Genomic DNA, 22,955 nt, shown 5'->3' on the forward strand with positions numbered 1-22,955 from the left:
AACAAAAAGATGGGTAAATTCAGACGAGTCCAATTTAGGTGTTTTTGTTTGCATGTAACTTAAATTAATACTTGTATTAGATTGGCTTGTGGACTGCCCAAGAAACATATTTGATATCTTAATGTGACGTATTTTTTGTTTTTTCCCACGAGATACGTATAGCTTTACTTTTATATACTTAATATCTTTATTCGTTACATTAGCTAGTTTTGATTTAGATGATTAGATCGTACACTCTATTTCATTTTCATGTAAATATTCTTTACGCACATAATACTCAAAACCACTATTATACAAAACATTTTATCGAGCGTCGTGGTATGAATTTCAATATTACACCAACATCAAATATTATAATTGTCAGTTAAACGGCTCACGGCGCACAATTTGGTTGCTTTTCGACTGCTACTAGTACATTATAAAAAAACATATTCTTGAGCTCAATACCTTTGATGACTTAGCTCAAGATTGTGATATAATTAGAAAGCAAACTTCATTGGTTAAAAATAGAATCTAACCATTTGCACTATAATGAACGAACTAGTAACCAAAAAGTTTTTTTATTTCTTATAGAAAAAAGTTGAATATATATATATCTATACAAATTTTGGATAAGTGAATAAACACATACCATAAAGTGACAAAGAGAAGAGTCCTTGAGACTTCTACTATAACCTAATGATCTACATACAAAACCCAACAAATAAACTATATTATTAATTTGTACAATTTCGTGAGCAATATTTATGCCTTAACTATACATTTTAGTTGGCCTATCAAACTTATGGAACTCGTGATTTTGGCATTTTCATGGACGGCACATAGCAACAAGTACAAGTCATATATCGACAACACTCATCTTTCATGACTTAGACGACCCTAACTTGAAAATATTACACGTGTCTTCACTTGTGAATTGATTAGTCTAAAAGTCGACTTGACGATACTAAATGCTTTGACTACCAAATCCAATCAGTTTGAATACATCTTCAAATGTTTTGTCATAAATTAATACTTTCAACCCTCCCAACGATTAATCGTTCAATTCTTAGAATGGTCAAGGCCACAACAGTTGGCACAATTTGATTTCTATCTTAACCAGTTTTTTTGCTGTCCGATGGTTCAGTTTCTAACGACATTTGATTGACTGTTAGAATGGGGACTTAATCTACCATAAGTATGTTCGATTAAAAAAATTATTTTGACTGTAAATTTTCGAAGACGTAACTAAAATCTATAAAGTATTCAAACAACCAAATTAAAGGAAACGTTGCATAATGTTTTTGTTTGAAAATTAGATTTCTTTACAAAAATATACTGGTTAACTAATCCGTTTGCTATAACTAATCCGTTTGCTATCATGGTCTGCCATAAACTAATCCGTTTTCTACACCATCTGCAAAACCTAATGGTGATATAATATAACTGTTCAGTATTTGTTAATTATTGGAGGTAGTTCTTAGAATAATGGTTTATTTTGAATAATTTTTACAAGTTACCTTTATGGGTGGTTCCAGTTCCGGCCAATAAATAAGAACTTTTTCTGATAACAACTTCGGTATTAAAGTCGGTCCAAGGGTTTGAATATTTCTGTTTGATGTTTGTGCAAAATTCTAAGATTGATCGCTTTTTGGGTATTAAGTGCGAACACATTACCTTGAGGTGCACGAGAGGTTGACTGGTATTAAAAGCTGCAGCAGAGGAAAGCATTTTTGTTCCATTAAATTTAATTTAAGATAGTGAGAACTGAGAAGAACGAGAAAATAATTGGGTCGTCGTCCAAAGCTAAAATAATTAACTAGTTTGACTGAAGACGAATCTCTTATCTGGTTTAATTGAGTTTATAGACTGAAAACGAAAACTAACTTGTTCAATTATTCTAAATTATGGATTTTGTGATATGCTTTCTCATCTTTAACAAACACTCGGTCGAGTTCTTTTTTTTTAGGATTGGTTTTCCCTTGATTAAAGTAAGTAAGAGTTCAAATATGATGCTACGATTAACCATAAGCATGTCAATAATCATGTCAAGATATGAATTGCTTATGTAAATGAACGACATTGTGTTTTTATCCTGAATTCGTTTCAAAGAAGATGTATAGAGACCTCTTTAACTTCTTCGCATATGAAGAATAGTGTTTGTAGAACACATAATATTGTGAATCAACCATGTGAAACTTGGTTTTGTATCTGGATTTCTGTTGGTTGTTCACTTGGTTCTTCTTCTCTTGATCGACCTTGATAAAGTCTCCGATGAATCTACTAAGGTATTTTTAGGAACAGTTTGGTGCACATATATAATCAATGGTGAGATACATATATGTCTGAGACGATTAAATGGACTTCACATTCTCTTGCTCTGATGCTTCTGCGGTTTTCCAAGCTTAGACTTTCTTTGTTTGAACAGCTGGAGATAAAGCTTCAACCAAAGGAACGGGTACACCAAGAGGACGGCCTGAACAAAAATCCCAATGGAAATATCAAAATGGTTATTGGAAAAGACAATGATGATATCCAAAGAAGAAAATCACTGATTATTTGAGACCAAGAACATTAAGAAAATAGAGGTTTTCTCAAACAAAATTCGAAAACGCTGCTTAAAACATCAAGGATACTTAAGCCAAAAGGGTTTTATTGAAGGAAACCATGAACATACCCAAAGGAAACTGTAGTAACTGAAGGGGAAAACAGAGAAGAAATTTGCATAAAGATTCCTTTCTTTAACATACGGAAGCGCTTTGTACATGATCAACACTGCAGAAACAAGGTCAACATGAACAAGAAGACATGTAAAGAAGAATTCTAGCTTCAGAGAACTCACATTCGCCCACTAGCCCTGTTGGATAGATCATAATGAATCCTGTGTACCTGGATGGTAAAACATATCATATGCAAACCGTTCTAAATAGAAAATAAATTCTGTGATATGGAGTGTTTCAGTTCAAAACATTATAGTAAGATATGATGTAGCACCTGAGATAGGTTAGCCAATAGGGACATCTACCGAGGCAAGTAAAAGCATAGTGGGGATATCTGATCATCTACATCCAAATCAATCAATCAGCTAGCACATAAGGTAAAATGTGGTATAATTTTTAGCTCTTTTAGTTGTATATAAACATCATTGTTCCACCTCCACCAAGACAGTGCTTCATTCTGCTAAAATTACTCTTTTGATCTACTATGATCACTGCTAATGAATGTTCAAAGCGTCTCACAAAACAGAATATTGCGATAACATGCTTCTTTTTCACTATTACAAACTCTTTTTCATTGGTATTGTTCCGCGTCTTATTGTTGTAAAGATTGATAACACTCACCTCACCGAAAGACCAAGCAGCAAGTGTTATTGACAGCCATGGCGAATCCTGGACCTAAAATAGAGATGAATGTAAAAACAGAATTACACTGCTAGCTTTGATGAAACTTAGTATCAGCTTTCCAGTAAAACGCTCACAAAGAGTGAAAAAAACACACACACAAACCTCTCTGATCTGTCCAACAATTGCCAAAATGAAGTGAGTTCTTCCACTCCATTGCATCAAAGGAGACAAGAATCCACTAGGTACAATCCCTTTAATTTATAAAAGAGAATCATTCAATCAATCTGTCAATTTTTATAATTCATACAACAAAACATCAAATACATTCCAGTATATTACCAATAGCTCCATGAAGGACTTCAAGAAGAGCAGCAGTTTGCATCACACCTAAACGAATCAAAAACAAAACCACCAACAAACACAGACCATTTTCAGAAATCATCAATTCCACTAAACTACGGATGCTAAGTTCACAAGTAAGTACATCAAAATCGATTAAAATACATTAAAAAAAAAAAAAAAAAAACTAAAATTTCTACTCACTAATCAAGTATCCAGCAGAAGCGTAAGCGCCATCGATTGTCTTGTTTGATAAGAAGCTGCTTAAGATACTCAGGAGCGAAATCGTCCTGCGAAGAACAACACAATTCCGATGAAAAACGAAAAAAAAAAAAAGGGCAAAGAGAGTGAACACGAGAAAGAGAGAGAGAGAGAGAGAGAGAGATACCATGCAGAAGCTTGGAGAAAATTGTAAGCAAAGAGATAACACTTGACGAACGGAGACATCTCCGATTAGATGAGGATTTGGATTCTAGCCTGGATCGGGATCGGCGGCGGCTCGAAGAAAAGTGGTGGCTGCTTCGTCTGAATAGCATTATTGACGGTCAGGGTGGGTTTAAGATTTGAGTGACGTCACTTCTTTGTGTGGCCATGATTAGTCCACTCGTGTAGTCTCTCTCTCGTACAGTAGTATGTAGTTAGAACTTAGATAGATTAGTTAGGAGAATTTAATATTTTCATATTTATACGGATGTACCCCCTCAAGTAATTTATTTAGTTTCAGTTTAACCCTGAAGTTATATTCAATAAAGTTAACATTTTCTTTTTTTTTTTTTTTTTTTTTTTTTTTTTTTTNTTTTTTTTTTTTACAATATGTTAATATCCTTTTTTTACAATATGCACTAGGAGTGGAAGAATTGTCCGACCGCATGGAAAGGTCAATACATACGTGGATCCGGAAAGCCAACCATCATTTTAGAGGCTGTAGCGTCACAAGATCTTTGGATATAACACACATTTTTTGGACCTCCAGGTACATTAAACGATATTAATGTTCTTGATCGCTCTCCGGTTTTTGATCATATCTCACAAGGTCATGCTCCAAAAGTTAATTACATAGTCAACGGTCGCGAGTATCATTTGGATTACTATCTCACCGATGGTATTTATCCGAAATGGGCTACTTTTATCCAATCTATCCAGATTCCACAAGATCCGAAGGCATCCTTGTTTGCTATATGTCAAAAAGCCGTTCGTAAAGATGTCGAGCGTGCTTTTGGAGTCTTGAAAGCTCGCTTCACCATAGTCAAAAATCCGGCTCTTGTCCATGATAAGGAAACAATTGGAAAGATAATGAGAACATGTATCATACTTCACAACATGATAGTAGAAGACGAACGAGATGAGTATATGTCGTTTGATTCAACAGAATTCGCACAAGTAGAAGCACATAGAACTTCACATATGGACTCTACAGTTTCAACTGATATACCTTCAAATGTCATCAATATGATGACCATGCTAAGCAAGCGGAAAGAAATTCGTAATCAACAAAAACATCAACAATTGAAGGATGATTTGGTTGAGAATATCTGACAAAAGTTTGGCACAAATCAAGATTACAACTAAACTTTTTCCTGATTTGTGATTTCTACTTCTATTTTAATATGTTTTTGTATTTTGTATGTTTAAAAGTTTATGAAACGCAATAATAAAATCTTTATTGTTTAAACATTCAAACATTAATTTTTTTTTAAAACTAAGAATCTCACTTTTAAGAATTACCATTGGAGGAGTAAAATTTTAATTAACAAACAAAATGTTCTTATATTATAAAAATACACTTTTTAATACTAAAAATTTTAAGAACCCAAAAACTAACAACCTACCAATAAAGATGCTCTTACAACCTCACCTAAACATAAACGCTAGATTAGATTTTTCTGCGGTTCACATAAAAGCTAGTGACTGCTTAAATTGGAAACAACACCTTATTGTTAGTGATAATTTATCAGTTTTGTAAAATTACTTATTTTTTAGAAAGGAACATATTATTAGTGTTTTTCAATGGCCAAGTATATTATGAAATATGGTAAACTAACATGTTTAAATGTAAAAAGAAAAATTATGTATAAGATATGCATGAGATTCTATTTATTTATTCAAAGCCATCTATCACACAAAAAAAAGTGCTTTGTGTTGTACAGGCCTTGTGTGTTACAAACCACTACAAGTCGCCATGGAAGATTCACAACCGTCTTCGTCCCGTAACCTAGTTCACGCTGAAAACTCCACAATAATTATCTCCCAGATACTCGCTAGACTTCCCGTGAGATCCCTTCTGCGATTTTGTACCGTGTCGAAGCTTTGGTTCCCTATCTTCCGCAGTAAAAATTTAGCCGACTGGTTCCTGGCTCAGTCAAAGACTCGGCCTCGTCTTCTTTTCACATTCAAGGACATGGATTCCGGTAAGCGTTTTTTCTTCTCGGCTCCTGAAGACCAAAAGGACGACAAATCCTCCACAGTTATCGCCAGACACGACATCACGATCTCGGATCTAGACTACATCACATCTGCCCCCCTAAACGGATTCGTATGCTTCACACGTGGTTCTTCGTTGTTCTTTGTAATCCCACCAATGGAAGTACACAAACTTTTCCCGTTCCTAAGTCCAACAGAAGAGACATCTACGCGCGTCTCGGGTACGATCCCGTCAAAGATGAATACAAATTGTTGTGTGTGAGGATGTTCCATGGGTGGGACGGCGATAGAAGACAGGATCATCTGGTTCACTCGCTAAACTTTAAGTTCAGATGGAGAAAGATCCAGACCAACGCAGATCCGTACGCCTACTTAGAAGGTGGGATTTGCATGGATGGTGCTATATACTACGGAGTTGGGCATACAAGAATAGCTAGATTTGATGTTGGATCCGAGGATATTGCGTTTATTCAAGGACCCGAAGACTATAATGCAATCTCGTGTTATTCAACACTCACGAATTACCAAGGAAAATTAGCATGTATAAGCTACGGTGAATCCCATGAGATGCGTATGTGGATTCTACAAGATGCTGAGAAACAAGAATGGTCGAACGCCATGACTTGTTCTGTGCCTTGTGACAAGAAGACATCTTTGTGCACTGGAGAGATTCATACCAACGAGGTTGTAATGGCTTCTAGATGGTTAGAGTCATCTAAGCCTTTCTATGTTTACTATTTCGATATGATGAGGGAGAGTATCAGAAGAGTTCAGATTGATGGAATGGCGGATAATGAGTTTAGACGTATCCACGGAATTGGCAAGAATGCTCTTAGGATTTCGTGTTACCCAGGTCACGTTGAGCATTTTGTTGGGGCCCCTATTTGGTACTACAAGTCTTCCTAGCTTCTCTTTTCTTCGATATATTTTCTGCTTTGGTTTTAGTTTTTCAAAACAAAATGTTAAAGTTAACTTTTTTTGTCGACCTAAAATTTGATATTTTATATATCCTCCTCACCCAAGAGTTGAAGATTTTTTTACGTGAAAATGTAAAAGTTGGAAATTTTTAAAAAAATCGAAATTAATTAATTAAAATGTATGAATTTTTTTCTATATTTTTCAATATTACTTCTCACGTCCCTATTCGCTCCATTTGATTTGACGGGAGAGGAATTTATTGTGAAATTTGTGATCATAGTTGACAAGTTTATCACACAAATTACCCCTGGGGCACATGTTGAGCCAGCTCATTAGAAAATTATCTGACGTGCCCTCACGTAGGGAAGAGAGATTATGGCTTTTTTTCCAGTTCCAAAAAAGTTCCAAACGATCATGGTTTTTTAATACAACCTTATGGATCAAAAGTTGGTTATATGGTTCTCATCATGGATTTGGGTTGAGTCCAATATGGTCAATTGGTCATAATTTAATATATGTAATTCTTAAAAGATTGTTGATTGTCGTCATACTAAACATAACTTAAAACAAAATTAAACAAGATTTATAATTGTCAAAGAGAGATTAAAAAAAAACAACAACAGTAATTAATTCCCTACGTCATCATAACATATTCAGAAACTCGTCAGACGTCCCTTGGAATCCAATGATCTTGTGATCCTCCATCCCAAAATAGCGAGTGTGGTTCTCCCCGTATTGGCCAAAATCTGCAGTCCAATGTTTTAGTTTTGCCATTCCGAGTAGTGAATTTTTAAACTCCCAATCACATCCTTTTCATGAAAATGGTTCGTCATATATGCCTCCATGGACGTGAGACAATCACCCTCCTACACAAGAACAACAAAAAAATAATTAAAATTTTATTTGTAAAGAACGTTTTAAGTTGGATTTAGTTAGAGAAGAGAGCAATTACTGTATGTACTTCCCTGATCTTTAAGGAGTTTCGTGATTATCTCCGCCTATAATATCAACGCCATCGACATACTGAATCTTTAGAAAACTCACAGCCATCTCTACAAACATTTTGTGGACTCCATCATTACATATTATTTCCAGAGTTCATGTCGAATGCCTCTTGACCTTCAAGAAGAGGAATTATTGGGAGATTCACCCCGAATGTATTGAGACTCGTCAGTAAAGAAAACTCTTCTGAATCCAACTATCTTAAACTCATTTGCCTTGATCTTGAATTTGGAACCAATAGCCCTCCCAAATTCGTCAGACCTTCCAGTACATGTTTGGAAGGTAAATGACGTCAAACAAACATCCTGAGCACTCCTCACAATATTTTTGTTACTCGTTTCCTCTATGATAACACGTACTCCCCCTGAGAAAGTGAGAATGTGTTATGCACTTGAGATTAAGTCTCTTTGTACCTTATTTTATCATTCCATGAGTTCTTGTTTCTAGTGGGGCAAGGTAGGAACGTAAAATCACATTATGAAATTTATGCTTAACTATTTTCTTCAAATTACCAAATTATTATATGTTTATTCAAAAAAAAAAATCAGAATACTTGTTTGTGTAAGAATCAGCTGATTTATGAAAAATCAGAATACTTGTTTGTGACGAAATATTTATATATTGTGACCCTTATAATGGTAACAATATTCAGTTTTTATAGTAGTGCAGCTAGTCATTTCATATTACTTCTTTTGTTTATATGAAAGCTAATTATCAATTAGGCTTCCTTCTACATGTTTTTATTGATAAATAGTTTTTCGCTACTTTAAGCAGCCATCCTTTTCTTCTTTTTGTTTTTGTATTCTTTCATTGATATTTTAAACAATTTTTAAAAGAAAAGTTGAAGTTGTAGTAGTGGTTCATATAATAAAGAAATAGAAATATATCTTACCATAAAGACTAAAGAGTGGGAACTGAGCTTTTTTTTTATCATGGATTCATTTCTTAAACCGAAAAAAATCATACTCGATTTGATCAATAAGATGATAAAGTTGAAGAATACATTCTCTTTTCACAAAGTTGGCTTAAGCTTTACAAGTCAAACCTATTCTCTCTTGATTATTTAGCAAATGATTATGCCTTGTTCACTCATGTTGCTACTTGCTTATTCCATTTTTCTTCCTTCACTCTTCATGTTTTCAGTAATGGATACTCCAAGACTTTTCTCATCCAAGCATCCAAGACTTTCTCATAAATCAACATTAATTTCTAACTATTGACTTCGTAGACCATGTCCAATGGAGCAACCCATATGAGTTGCTCAAAAATAAATTAATCATATAATTAATATTAAATTAATCAAAGCAACCCATTAAATACTTAAACCAAAATCATCATTCTATTAGAGAAATCTATGAAAGTTTCTTAATCATTAAAATAATTATTTTTTAAACTATTGTTTATTAATTTTCATATTTATTTTCACTGTTGCTTTGGCTTCTCCTGAGAGCAATGTTTCTAAGTTTAGTAGGCCAATTTTTTTTATTTTTGTTTTACTTTTGATCAAGAAATTGTTTGAGAAACGCTTAAAGAACATGACTGGACATGCTCTAAACTTTAACAAACAAAAAAAAAAATCTATTTATTTTTGAATAGAGTTCTGACTTGTATTACACATTGGATTCTTTTCACTCAATCAACAAACTAGCATATTTGAACTTTGAAAGGAAACAAAGGCATAGCATGATTGATGACTACATATGAGATTAGTACAGTCGTGGAAAACTACTACGGTCGTTTGATAACATATATATGCTGCACATATAAACATCCCAACTGAATCAAATCCTAGACTAAAGACGACCACGATGATCTACCATGTTCAAAACTGAGAGGAAACTGATCAATACCAAAAGACGACATCTTACTTTCATCTGCATCCATGTTCCAAATAGACTCCAAGGAACTCTCCCATGTTGGAGAAGCCAGAGGAGGGAAGTTCAAGTAACAACTTTGCTCTGAGTAGTAGATGTCTTTTACAGGTTTGATAATGTTTGCCCCAGACTGATCAATCTCTCTCCATATGTCATCCATTGAGTAGTATCCGTCTTCGAATTCTTGATTCATTTTCCCATTGGAGCCACCCGTGTCTTGAGTAGTTGCAGTGGTCATAGATGATGAGCAACAGTTTGAAGATGAGGAAGTTGGAGACATAGGCCGCTTCTTTTCTTGAGCCTTCTTCCTCATATGAGTCCTCCAGTAATTCTTTATCTCGTTATCTGTTCTCCCCGGCAATTTCCGGGCTATCTTTGACCACCTGCATATGAAAATTTTCCAAAAGTTCACAACAAGAAGAAAGAGGATTCAAAAAATGTTTTAGGGTTTCTCTGTTTCATGAAGATTCCTTCTGACCTGTTTCCCCATTTGGCATGAAGCTCAAGGACTAGACGCTCTTCTTGTGGAGTCATCTTACCACGTTTGAGACCAGGATGTAGGTAATTAACCCACCTTAACCTGCAACTCTTTCCTGTTCTGTTTAAACCTACAACCAAAACCAGGTCATTTCTTTAAATGGAAGGTCCTTTCCAAAGACCACCCATTTTTCCAAAACATAACCTATACCTATTCTTATGTTTCTCCCTCCACCTTCAAACCTGAAACTTTCGCTACAAAATCCCATCTTCGATCTCCGAACAAGTGGACAAAGTTGACCAAGAGGAGGTCCTCCTGTTCTGTCCACGGTCCTTTACGGTATTCTTCTTGCACAAGTTTCATCTTTCTCTTTTGTCTCTAACTCTCTCTGTATTTCTCTTTGTAGAAAAGTTTACTTCTGAGCTTGTTTATGGGAACCTATGGCATTACTCTTACCAATATTTATATAAGCCAACTTGAACACTGTGTTGTGTCTACGCGATATAACACTCACATTATTAAAATTCTCTAATGATTTTTTGTTTTTGTTTTTTTCTTATCTATACCGTCCATATGGTGATCGATTATGCTGTTGATAATGTGGGGTCTGTTGTTTTGTGATGCCATCAAGCCATTAGAGCATTTTAAAAATATGGAAATGATCGTTGCTCATAGGCGTTTGATGTACACTGATGTAACATTCCCATTAACTCTGCCTTTTCTTTGTCTTTTTGTGTGTTGCAATAAGAACACTTTCTTATATTTTCTTTTGGCATGTCCCAATAGTTTCATCTCCACTATCTCTCGTGTCAGTAAGATATCAACAGCATCTCAATCTCAAACCAGAAGAGAAAATTAAGTAAATCATATAATCCTTTACTAAGTTTACAAATACTCTAGTTTTCTTACATATCAGGGTTTTTTTTTAACAATATGTAAGAAATACACATGAATCTGTGTGTGTGTGAGAGAGAGAAGGCTCTAGACATTTTTATTTCTTTCTACCCTATTTAGTGAGGTTATGATTGTAGTGTGTGTCTCTTGACTTTATTAAAGTTTAATTTAGATATCACTGTAGAAGCTTATAAAAGGCAAATAAAGAAGAAAAAAAAAAGGAAAAATAAGTTTTAAAAGCATTTTACCAAAAGGAGTCGAATTGTTTTTGGTGTGTGATAAGTGGCTTTTTGTATCTAGCAACAGCACTTGAGATTGAAAGTTAGATACATACTCAGATATTGATTTGAGGATTTTTTTTTTAGGATTTATAATTCGTTTTAAACACCAACCCAATCGTTTGTTTAGATGATAAAAGCCACTTTGATTTGGCTTGACTTTGTTATAATTTGCCTCTTGGGGCTCTGTTTTCAAGTTTCGATATTATAGTCCAAGATTTTTCAAGAATCCGAAGATCCATCCGTTGGTAATACTTGTTTTAAAATTATATATTCCCTATATTATCTCATATGATTTATTGAAATTTCATTAACCTTACATATGTATATCCTAACGTCACGTGTGCAATTTATGTGGCTTACATCTTCAAGATGCATGAAGTAAAGTAAGAGTGGAGAGGGTTCTGACTCTGTGTGTGTACAAGTACCTGGTGTGCTGGTCCACAGAAGCAGAGAATATAGAATATATCTCTAATTGGCAAAGAGTTCCCAAGATTCTTCAAATTGTTTTGTTCTGTGGAAAACTCTGAAAATGACCTATTGGAATCTGAGAGAATTATACTTAACATCGATGTTCGTCTTAATTTATGTCGAAGCAAAAAACATTCGAGTGTCAAACTCGTGGACCGACTGGTCCAACCTCTTGGTCTGATCCTATTTTAAGGCCGTGAAATAACCAATAATGATTTTAAGCCGACACATATAAAACTAATTTCCACCACACTGGTTAAATCCATTACAGTTCTTGTGTCTTTTACAGCATTACTTTCATATTTTACCCTAAATTCTGACCTGGTCTCTGAGTCTAAACAATTGAAATTGCAACATACGTGGTCTAGTATGAACGATTGGTTATTTAAATATATCATAATATGGGTTTATTTTATTTTTGGTCGAGAAACATGAGAGGAAGAACTGATTCTCTTTTGTTTCGAAAATGAACTTGCGTGGCTATTACGGATGTGATTCTCAATAATTGCATCAACTAGGTCATTACGAAATTCACCTTTTAATTAGTCTTAACATCTAAATTCTCTTTTAATTGTAACAAGATTGGGTTATTCGAAAAAAAAAAAGTATACTACAATAGTTTTTGTTTTTCCTTAATGATTATGTGGCTGTGCTTCTAATGCTTTAAATATCATGGCGTGAAAAGATTCGGGGTTCTGAATTTTTTGCATGTTGCTTTCATACTCTCAAATTGTCCATTGTCCAATAGCTATTATAAAATTCTACACACCACAATGGGAAAGCTACTGCATATTTTGTAATATTGATCTCAGCCATCGATTAATTAGTAGTTGGAAATGATCACTTAAATTAAGCGGTAAATAGTGAGACTCAATTAGATTAATACATTTGGAAGAATATGATTAGTAGATGATTGAAGCAAAAAGATAGTAAACATATATTTATTCTTTTTGTTAGTTGGGTTTGGTCCATCATATCCATTGTTCTATAAATAGTTAAAGTTAAATGGTCGTTACTCTAGCGCCTAATTAAACAATTGTCTAGAAGCTTATTAGTTAGTAGGTTTATTTCAAAATTTTAACATAATTTTATTTTATTCAAATATATTAGTAGATGTCAAGAGGGTTATCGATAAATAGAATTTCCAATCGACTGGTTAAAATTGGAGTGTGTAGGTACTTTGATAAGCGTCTCTATGCGGCCAATTTTATAACGTTGGTCATATCTATATTCTTCAATTGAGTATATAAAAATAAAATATTTCCCATGAGAGTTCAGTTGTGTAAATTTTGTCTTTTTATTTTTTTAAGGTGTCTTTGTAATGGAGGACCCAAAAATTCTGAAGAGATTAGAGTGAAGTAAGCAGACAGATATGAGACTGAGTTACGTGGACGCCACCACTTCCTCTATGGCTACTCCACTAAGTAAGATTTTTTCCCCCTTCAATTCCTCTGGCTCGTGACTTGCGAAGGCACACGCACTTAACGATTAAGATAAAACCTTTTGGTCCCACACTTATCTTCCAAATTCTTTTTCCTTACATCATAACATGACTTCAGTATCCTATGATCTATACTATACTTAGTTTCGTTTTGTTTTGATTGCATTCCATTTTTCTCCACTCTCAATGTAACATTCGCCATGCATATATATATCTACATGCATGCGCTATGGGTTATAGATCTTTGATTTTAATTTCCTATTAAGTAAATCTTCTCAAGTATATATCTCTTTCCACAGGCATAATTTAATACATGTTAACCAAGTAGATTTAGCCCTAATTAATGATTGATTCTATTATGTCTATATACTTTGGCTAAGATTAACTAGTTCATGACTTAGTCATACACATGCACAAGTACGATAACAAGGTTAATGGTTTTCAACTCAAGTTTTACTTCTCACTTTCTCAGTTCTCAACATGCACTCGTTCCGTACGTGCGTATGTCTGTATTTGGATCTGGAAACAAAGCTAGTCACCGTAATTCTTCTCTACAAACTTCTTTTGGTTTGGCTCACCCGGTTTAGTCAATAATTCAGATGACCATTCCAACACAAATTTTATTTCTCGATCATCATGCACTCGTGACTCGTGTCGTGCGGTGAACATGCCTGATGGAGATATATATACGCAAACCTACTCTATCAATTTAAATTATTTACAGTGTGATTCATAGACTATGATTGAATATTTGAATCGCAGTGGAATAACTCAAAGCCCTTACTGAATTTTTTTTAACCAGAGACCACCATATTTAATAGTTTTTACGTATGAGTGAGCTAATGACTTTCTCTACAGATGAGGAGAAGCCTATACTTGTTAATTAAAGAGCATCGAGGACTCTGGATATTCTCCTTATCATTCTTCTCTCTTTAAAGTNTTTTAAGGTGTCTTTGTAATGGAGGACCCAAAAATTCTGAAGAGATTAGAGTGAAGTAAGCAGACAGATATGAGACTGAGTTACGTGGACGCCACCACTTCCTCTATGGCTACTCCACTAAGTAAGATTTTTTTCCCCTTCAATTCCTCTGGCTCGTGACTTGCGAAGGCACACGCACTTAACGATTAAGATAAAACCTTTTGGTCCCACACTTATCTTCCAAATTCTTTTTCCTTACATCATAACATGACTTCAGTATCCTATGATCTATACTATACTTAGTTTCGTTTTGTTTTGATTGCATTCCATTTTTCTCCACTCTCAATGTAACATTCGCCATGCATATATATATCTACATGCATGCGCTATGGGTTATAGATCTTTGATTTTAATTTCCTATTAAGTAAATCTTCTCAAGTATATATCTCTTTCCACAGGCATAATTTAATACATGTTAACCAAGTAGATTTAGCCCTAATTAATGATTGATTCTATTATGTCTATATACTTTGGCTAAGATTAACTAGTTCATGACTTAGTCATACACATGCACAAGTACGATAACAAGGTTAATGGTTTTCAACTCAAGTTTTACTTCTCACTTTCTCAGTTCTCAACATGCACTCGTTCCGTACGTGCGTATGTCTGTATTTGGATCTGGAAACAAAGCTAGTCACCGTAATTCTTCTCTACAAACTTCTTTTGGTTTGGCTCACCCGGTTTAGTCAATAATTCAGATGACCATTCCAACACAAATTTTATTTCTCGATCATCATGCACTCGTGACTCGTGTCGTGCGGTGAACATGCCTGATGGAGATATATATACGCAAACCTACTCTATCAATTTAAATTATTTACAGTGTGATTCATAGACTATGATTGAATATTTGAATCGCAGTGGAATAACTCAAAGCCCTTACTGAATTTTTTTTAACCAGAGACCACCATATTTAATAGTTTTTACGTATGAGTGAGCTAATGACTTTCTCTACAGATGAGGAGAAGCCTATACTTGTTAATTAAAGAGCATCGAGGACTCTGGATATTCTCCTTATCATTCTTCTCTCTTTAAAGTTACGTATGCCATGAATTATATGATCAAAGCCATCTCTGGGAATATATATTATTACATCAACAATATAATAATGCTCTTTATATTCAAAAAACAAATAATGCTACCACATTAGGAAAATCAAATACATATATCCCATTTGTTAGTCGGTTAGTTTAAGAGATAATATTTTTTATTACTCTACAACGACATCTTGAAACCTTGCTACCGCTAATTGTGAGACTATGTCTAGTCCTAATAGTATATTATTATATCTTCTTTTGAAATTCCACTAATTCACCATGAATAAATCCACCCCCACACATACCAAATTATCTTGGATAAATATCGCATTTGTTTAAATTAATATTATTTTTCGGGAGAATTGATTTAACCGGTCAACCCAATATGATTTTGATTAACATGTTTCTTAAATTCTAATCCACTCTTTTTTTTCCGACACCGACATGAAAAAAATAGAAATTTAAATTTAAATACTATTGTAATAACGACACTAAAGTAATTATTAGATTAATTCTTAGCTAAATACAATTCTTAATTTAATGTTTTTTAGAGAAAAATTAGTAGTAGTTGATCACGCCAACGTCACTTGCCATATTAGTAATAATAATTTATTTGGTCACTGAAATACATTAAGAAATTTTCTTTCTATTAATAAGTTATTTTGTCTTTGGAATTATCAATTAGAAAAAGGTGTAATCTAATTAAATGAACGAGTCAGTCACTACCTTTTAGCTCTCTTGATCAGGTGGGAGAGATAAGGCTTTCATCAGCCTTATTCTATACCGATCAGTTGATAAAGGCGCCTATAAGCGAATATTCAACTCTGTGTAAGCACTTTTTTTTTATTTTATAGTTTTTTTTTATCCGAAAGATATTAGATTAGGCCCATTTAAAGTAAAAGAAGCCCAATACTCTCATATCGGCTTGTTATAACGGGCCGATATTACCCAATTAAGTCTGATTAATTCAATGTTGTTGGATTAGTCTGATTTATATATTTTTTTTTTGTTTTCTGATGGAAAAAAAAAGAAATAGAACTGAATAATTCTGAAATAAAATTTGTGTCAAAATAAAATTACGGGATTAGATGCATCGAACTCAGTTGCTATGCAACACGTACACACAAAGACTTGGTGCGAAAGCTATGCATTTGTGTCTTTTAACTTTATAAGATCGATAGACCTTAGGCCATCTTTAACGGGAGAACATTATGGGTGTTCTAAGCCCAATAAAATGATAAATAAACTGAACAGTGGCCTTAGAACAAATTTTTGGGTTTTCAATTAGAACAGATTTTAGTCCAGTTCTATGATCATGTGGCAGTACGTGAATGGTTGAGTTTCTTTTGCAATTGAGACAATTTTTCATTTCTCTTCCTCTTCCAAATAGCATCTAGGTTTTCGAAGAGAAAGAGACAAAGCGGCGAAAGCTTCGATTTCTACATCTATCTTCGCCAACTAAGGTTAGTATTCCGGCCAAAAATGTTTCTGCTTTGCTCTCAGTTCTCTGTTATGTTGAGTTTGGAGTTAAGATTCCTGTCGCTGAAGGCTCTTTCTCTTATCTTAGGGTTGAATTAGGGGATTTTATAGCCTTTATTGCTGCTGGGAATATATTGCTTGAGGCTATTGTTGGTGCTGCTGGATTAGGAAGGTCATGGTCTTCGTATCTACCTAGTTTGGTCAAGAATAATTCTGATTATTTCCGGATTAAAGTCGATTCCTTTGCTAAAGGGTTTGATCTTCTTGATCTGGTTGCTGTTGATGTGCTTTTAGTTGCTAATGGTATTGCCATGAGTGGAACAAAGAGGACTTCTTTGGTTCCTTTTTTCCCTTACGGAGCCAAAGGTGTGGTTCAATCAGCTGCAGTTGTGTACTGGTCATACACTGGGTTTGATATGGTGTCGAACATGGCTGAGGAAACAGAGAAACCTTCCAGAGATATACCTATTGGTTTGGTTGGCTCGATGTCTATGATCACTGTGGTTTATTGTTTGATGGCTTTGGCTTTGACTATGATGGTGAAATACACTGAAATCGATGTGAATGCAGCTTATTCTGTTGCTTTTACTCAGATTGGGATGAAATGGGCAAAGTACTTGGTTGGTATATGCGCTTTAAAGGGAATGACCACAAGCCTGCTTGTTGGATCTCTAGGTCAAGCTCGGTACACCACTCAGATTGCTCGGTATCATATGATTCCTCCATGATTTGCTTTGGTTCATCCTAAACAGGAACCCCTATCAATGCTTCTTCCATCGGAGTATCAGCGCTTTGGAACGCAGGCGTTAGAGGTTGGATAGCTTATGCTGTTATTGGAGTTATTTGGTTCATAGGCACTTTGGGATTGGCGTTGCTACCAAAATCCCGTGTTCCNTGCTACCAAAATCCCGTGTTCCTAAGGTTTGGGGAGTCCCGCTTGTTCCATGGCTGCCATCGTTTTCAATCGCCATGAATCTTTTCCTTATCGGATCACTCGGATATGTAGCATTCTTGAGATTCATTATCTGTACCATGGTGATGCTAGTGTACTATTTGTTCGTTGGTCTTCATGCAACTTATGATGGAGCAAGCAAAGTTTGAGGAAGAGAGATGATATAAGAATCGATTACAACGCTTCAGTATGGTTGGTAAATTGTATAAACTTCCATGTTTTTTCTTATGTAACTTCAACATTCATGTATCAAATGTACAATAAAAATTGATTATTATATTATTAAATCTTATGATCTTAAACATGTTCTCCCAATAACCAATTTCTAAACTAATGATCTTATATTATTTTACAATAATTTTACTTTAAGAACACTCAAAATGTTTCCCCAATAAAGATGCCCTTACTAATTTGCTTTTGTTTTCCAGAGCTTTCCAAGCTCACATACCAATTCCAATAATAAACCCCCTTTTTGGACACAACCTCAGACAAAACCCACACGACTACATTTATAAAATTTTGATGTCTATTTAATTCAAAGACTTTGAACGCTGAATCTTCACTGAACTCACTACTCAGACGTGTATGTTAAATACGACCTGTCCATAAATAAAGTTGGTCAGTTTTATCATCCAACTTCCAACATTTTTAACCATACTGTTTTGTTTTTTTTTTACTATCTGCATTACTGTGTTTTTTCCTTTCTGTTGTAACAATTCAGACTCGAGAATCTCTTTAGTAGTAAACCAGCTTAAAAAATATATACATCTTACCATTTAAATAGGTTTTCACTTTTCTTTCTTGATTTATTAGCCCAATGACTCTGTTATACTATAACGATTGAGTAAAGAGCAAATATTTCGCTCCATTATAAGGGTCCCATTATAATTATGTTTCCAATATCTCTGTTTCCCTACGAAAATACGTTCTCGATCGGATTGGTATCTTGTTTGACACTTCATTTACTAGGAAACTCGTGTTTTGGGGGTTGGAGCAACAACAACAACAATAAATGGAAGAAAATAGAATGTCTTGGGTGTATCAAAACAGTCAAATGTGGATTGTTTGTAGTATTAAGTTTTTTTTTGTTTTTGTTTGGATAGTCCCCCACGTGAATATGGAAATGGAATGGGTGACTTATATTGTATTTGGCCGTTAAGTTGGACGACCGACCGCATTTTTGTCAGCTTTGATATTCGTCACTTCCCTTAAATATCACATATACACACACACACACACAATTTTTTTAAACCATTATCATGAAACTTGTTGTAAAATTTCCTACAACTAATTCAGTAATGCTTCCTATAATTTCTGTCAGATTAACTACATTAGCAACCAACTGTCATGAACCAAAAAGAATACATAACCAAAGCAAATAATGTTGAATTTCTAAATTGATGTCAAAATGGTTATATTGCTTTCTCTTAGAGTTCTGATTTTTTTTTTTTTTTGGGTCACATGATTACCATTTAGACCCATAAAATGTACTTATTATCCAAATTCATTGAAGAACAAATATGACAACAACAAATAAACAAGATGTGAAGCCAAAAAAACAAATGTGGGATGTTTGTGGTTTTATTAACAAGCGAACCTATTGATATCTCTCAGTCATAGCAGGAGAGCCGTCGGATAGAGTGGAAGAGAGTATCTGGACTTTTATGAGCGTATCTATGTTCCAGTCACCGTATACAATTACATTTTGCAGGTGATGTGATCAACATCTCAAATTTGATCTCAACCGTTCATCACAAAATCTCCTCAAGGGACCACATTTTATCGAGTGTGTCCGTGAATGTCATGACAAAGTAAAGCAAAAATAAAAGTCAAACTATAACCCTTTTTTCCTGAGACTAAAGACTATAATCATTATTTAAATGAAAAGAGAATCAATAATTTCGAAAGAACAAAAGAAGGTTTGAATTTTATGTTGTCATGTCTTGGATTGAAGTCACTGAGACCCGCCCAAAAAAAAAAAAATCATTCGTGGTGAATGATGTTAAGTTAACATCATTACATGTGTTTAAGAGTGCTTCAAATCTCTGCCTACCGTTTCTTTTCTTCCATCCGTTATACATTTTTGGGTTCTAATCACAGCTTTATTAACCTAAGTAATGTGACACATGGCAAAGGCCCCCGCGTAAATCAAGTCTTTGAAACGGACAACACATTTAAAATCATTGGTTTCATACTTATGTAGTCAAAGTTAGGTATGAAGAGGAGGACTCTAGGTGGACTCGTTTTAGTCAACTTGATCACCATTTTTTATAGTAGTCTTCTTACTCGTTTCATTTATTGTACGTATAAAAACGCTCTAAACAACGCCGCACTTGACTCGATGTATTGTTGTACTACTACTATAAATGATTTAGATTAGTTTGGTTTATTCATATCAAACACTTTTAATCCGATAGCCAGTAAAAATAACTTTTTATTCTTTTGTGTTTTAAGTCTCTGACAAATACGCAAAATGGGTATTTAAGTACAAACATTATAATTCGTATTACTATATGTAACTTAGAAGCTTTATAAACCGACAGGACCGATTTCAAATGGAACAGAAGCTCATATAATCGTTAGTTGATGATCTTCTGATCCAAATACAATTTATGAAAAACACAAACTTCCAACTGACTTACACAAAAGATACACCCAAAAAAAAAAAAAAAAAACGTAAGTTACACCAAAATAGCATTCATTTTGAATTATTCTAGTGGATATTCAAAAGTATAGTCTAGTTCCAAAAAGAAAAACGAATATCTAAATGAAAAAAAAAAACTAAATAAGAATCTCTAGCTCTCTGTACCAGTCTTAGTATAATTTTCAAATTTGAAAACATACTCCTTAAATAAGTCACAAAATAATTGAATTAGACAATTATAGTCATGGTAGAATTAAAATAAAATTGACTTTGGGAAAATGCTTTTCTACTGGCGCAAGAAAGAGCCGATAAAATGGTTTATATCAGAAAAGCCAGAAGAGAGAGAGATTGAGAGCAAAGTTTCATTTGTTGTGTAGCCCTTTGTCTCTCGCATCCCATTTTTCAAAAATCTCTCTCACTCACTCACTCTCTCACTATCTCTCTCCCCCTCTCTTCTTCATTTACTTTCTATAAATCCAAACTCATAAACAAAAGATTTTGTCTTTCCATCAACATCACTCTCTCATAACTCCCCCTCCCCCCCTAAAAGACTCTCACTTTTAACTCCTCCTTCACTTCGTGTTCTTCGTCTTTCTTTTCACTTTTTTTTTTATCCCACAAGCAAAGAAACAAAACAAGATGAGTTCAAGAGTGTTCAGAGGAACAACAACAACAACAGATAACAACTATTTGGTCCCCAGGAGATCCAAAGACCAACAACAAGACACCAGTCCAGACCGTAACCGAATCTGGTCGGAGCCTCGTCATAAACCAATCGTTAACCGGAAAGTCCCAGTCGTCTATTACCTCTGCCGTAATGGTCAGCTTGACCATCCTCATTTCATGGAAGTCACTCTCTCTTCCCACGATGGTCTCTATCTCAAAGGTACTTTCAATCAACCCTTTTGTAAAAAAAATTACACCTTTTCTTGATCCATAACTTGCAAAAAAAAAAAAAAAACGGGTTTAAATCATTTTTGTTCAAGAAAGTAGCTTTTTGAGTTCAAAAGGTTTTCAAACTCTCTCTTCTCTTTGGCTTTTTCCTCTTTATTACTATTACTACAAGAACATAACAGTGCCAAAAAAAGCGGCAAGTTTTCGAATTGTATAGCTTTCAAAATAATAAAGTTGTAAACTTTAATTTGGTTTCTTACTTCAAATACTCAGATGTGATAAACCGCTTGAATGATCTTAGAGGGAAGGGCATGGCAAGTCTCTACTCTTGGTCTTCTAAACGGTAAACGACTCTAAACTTCCACCGTCGGATCTATAAAGCTTCTTCCTTTAACATTCTCTAACATTTTGTTATTAACTTTTTCACAGGAGCTACAAAAATGGATTCGTCTGGCACGATTTATCAGAGGACGACTTCATCTTCCCAGTACAAGGTCAAGAGTACGTTCTCAAAGGCTCTGAGGTTCTTGATTCTTCTTGTCTTATCTCAAACCCAAGAAGCCTCCTCGAAACCACGTCCTTCAGGGATCCGAGATCTCTTAACCCGGATAAAAACTCCGGCGATGATATCCCGGCGGCGATAAACCGCCGGAGAAACCAGTCTTGGAGCTCCATCGATCTCAGCGAGTACAAGGTCTACAGAGCAACCGAGTCGAGCGCCGAGTCAACTCAAAGACTCGCTGCTGACGCTTCTACTCAGACAGACGATCGACGGCGGCGTAGAAAACCGGCGAAAGAAGAGGTGGAGGAAGTGAAGAGCCCGGCGAGTTACGAGAACCAGAGCACAGAGCTGAGCAGAGACGAGATATCACCTCCACCGTCGGATTCGAGTCCCGAGACTTTAGAGAATCTGATCAAAGCAGATGGACGGCTGATATTGCGTCCTAACGAAAGCAGCACTGATCATCGGACGGTGGAGAGTTTATCAAGCGGGAGGATGAGAGCTTCTGCTGTGTTGATGCAGCTTATATCGTGCGGTACGATGTCGTTTAAAGAATGTGGACCTGTTTTGTTGAAAGATCAAGGGCTGTCGATGACTGGGCGTAGCGGGTGTACTGTAACAAAAGAAGCAGGTGATAATAATAGTAATAGTAGTGTGGAGAGGGTAGAGAAGGAATTAAAAAGTTTTGGAAGGGTGCAATTGGAAGATAAGGAGTATTTTAGCGGCAGTTTGATTGAGACCAAGAAGGAAGAACTCGTTCCTGCTTTGAAAAGATCTTCGTCTTACAATGCTGACAGGTAATAGAAAAAACATCAAGCAGTTCGTTGTCTCTTTATGTGAAACGGCACGTAGTTCTGTTTTCACTTTTTTTTTTAATGAATTTTCCCGTACGTACGTGGTAAATAATTGGTTATGGCGTGAGTTGATTGAAGAGCTGAAAATGGTAAAGTTTGTACAAGTACATTTTGGGGCGTCTTTCAAAACGTCTCTTCGTTTTAGAATAAGTTTTTTTAAGAAACATGAACTGAA

General features: G+C 34.9%; 4 protein-coding genes and 1 pseudogene across 6 annotated transcripts in view; 3 read left to right on the forward strand and 2 right to left on the reverse strand.

Annotated features, from left to right (window-relative positions):
• On the reverse strand, window positions 2,001-4,283 carry LOC104726571 (very-long-chain (3R)-3-hydroxyacyl-CoA dehydratase 2). Its single transcript, XM_010445452.2, has 9 exons — window positions 4,051-4,283; window positions 3,867-3,952; window positions 3,663-3,710; window positions 3,486-3,574; window positions 3,321-3,374; window positions 2,974-3,041; window positions 2,822-2,868; window positions 2,657-2,754; window positions 2,001-2,455 (listed from the first exon to the last, which is right to left on the reverse strand). Exons 1-9 carry the CDS (start codon window positions 4,107-4,109, stop codon window positions 2,345-2,347), a joined length of 660 nt encoding a protein of 219 aa, XP_010443754.1. The 5' UTR covers window positions 4,110-4,283; the 3' UTR covers window positions 2,001-2,344.
• LOC104729002 (F-box protein At1g30790-like) lies at window positions 6,096-6,989 on the forward strand. Its single transcript, XM_019232127.1, has one exon. The coding sequence runs from the start codon at window positions 6,198-6,200 to the stop codon at window positions 6,987-6,989; it is 792 nt and encodes a 263-aa protein (XP_019087672.1). The 5' UTR covers window positions 6,096-6,197.
• LOC104726572 (transcription factor MYB59) lies at window positions 9,612-10,807 on the reverse strand. 2 transcript variants are annotated; one of them, XM_010445453.2, is made up of 3 exons: window positions 10,598-10,807; window positions 10,356-10,485; window positions 9,612-10,260 (listed from the first exon to the last, which is right to left on the reverse strand). In XM_010445453.2, the coding sequence occupies exons 1-3, from the start codon at window positions 10,716-10,718 to the stop codon at window positions 9,792-9,794; spliced, it is 720 nt and encodes a 239-aa protein (XP_010443755.1). In that variant the 5' UTR covers window positions 10,719-10,807; the 3' UTR covers window positions 9,612-9,791. The 2 variants fall into 2 exon arrangements, with proteins under 2 accessions (XP_010443755.1, XP_010443757.1); XM_010445455.2 differs by having other exon boundaries at window positions 10,566-10,778.
• Window positions 16,771-18,035, forward strand: LOC104729003 (annotated as a pseudogene).
• Window positions 20,869-22,955, forward strand: part of LOC104726573 (protein UPSTREAM OF FLC-like) — a 6,871-nt gene continuing 4,784 nt past the window's right edge. Inside the window, exons 1-3 of one of the 2 annotated variants that reach the window (XM_019232581.1) lie at window positions 20,869-21,416; window positions 21,698-21,767; window positions 21,854-22,271. In XM_019232581.1, the coding sequence (XP_019088126.1) occupies window positions 21,170-21,416; window positions 21,698-21,767; window positions 21,854-22,271 (735 nt within the window). In that variant the 5' untranslated portion in view covers window positions 20,869-21,169. Of the gene's footprint in view, window positions 21,417-21,697; window positions 21,768-21,853; window positions 22,942-22,955 lie in introns of those variants that run through there. The other variant, XM_019232582.1, reaches the window with a different exon arrangement.

Source organism: Camelina sativa, chromosome 11 (genome assembly GCF_000633955.1).
Source record: "Camelina sativa cultivar DH55 chromosome 11, Cs, whole genome shotgun sequence".
NCBI classification, from domain to species: Eukaryota; Viridiplantae; Streptophyta; class Magnoliopsida; order Brassicales; family Brassicaceae; genus Camelina; species Camelina sativa.

Bases quoted from the DNA above. Each gene is read 5' to 3' on its own strand.
- LOC104726571 (XM_010445452.2), bottom strand. From the start codon at position 4,109: ATGTCTCCGTTCGTCAAGTGTTATCTCTTTGCTTACAATTTTCTCCAA. The intron at 3,375-3,485 runs GTTTGTGTGTGT...TCTCTATTTTAG, and splicing joins TTGTTGGACAGATCAGAGAG to GTCCAGGATTCGCCATGGCT. The intron at 2,869-2,973 runs GTGCTACATCAT...TTTACCATCCAG, and splicing joins TATTGGCTAACCTATCTCAG to GTACACAGGATTCATTATGA.
- LOC104729002 (XM_019232127.1), top strand. From the start codon at position 6,198: ATGCTTCACACGTGGTTCTTCGTTGTTCTTTGTAATCCCACCAATGGA.
- LOC104726572 (XM_010445453.2), bottom strand. From the start codon at position 10,718: ATGAAACTTGTGCAAGAAGAATACCGTAAAGGACCGTGGACAGAACAG. The intron at 10,486-10,597 runs GTTTGAAGGTGG...TTTTGGTTGTAG, and splicing joins TTTTGTAGCGAAAGTTTCAG to GTTTAAACAGAACAGGAAAG. The intron at 10,261-10,355 runs GTCAGAAGGAAT...TTTCATATGCAG, and splicing joins CATGCCAAATGGGGAAACAG to GTGGTCAAAGATAGCCCGGA.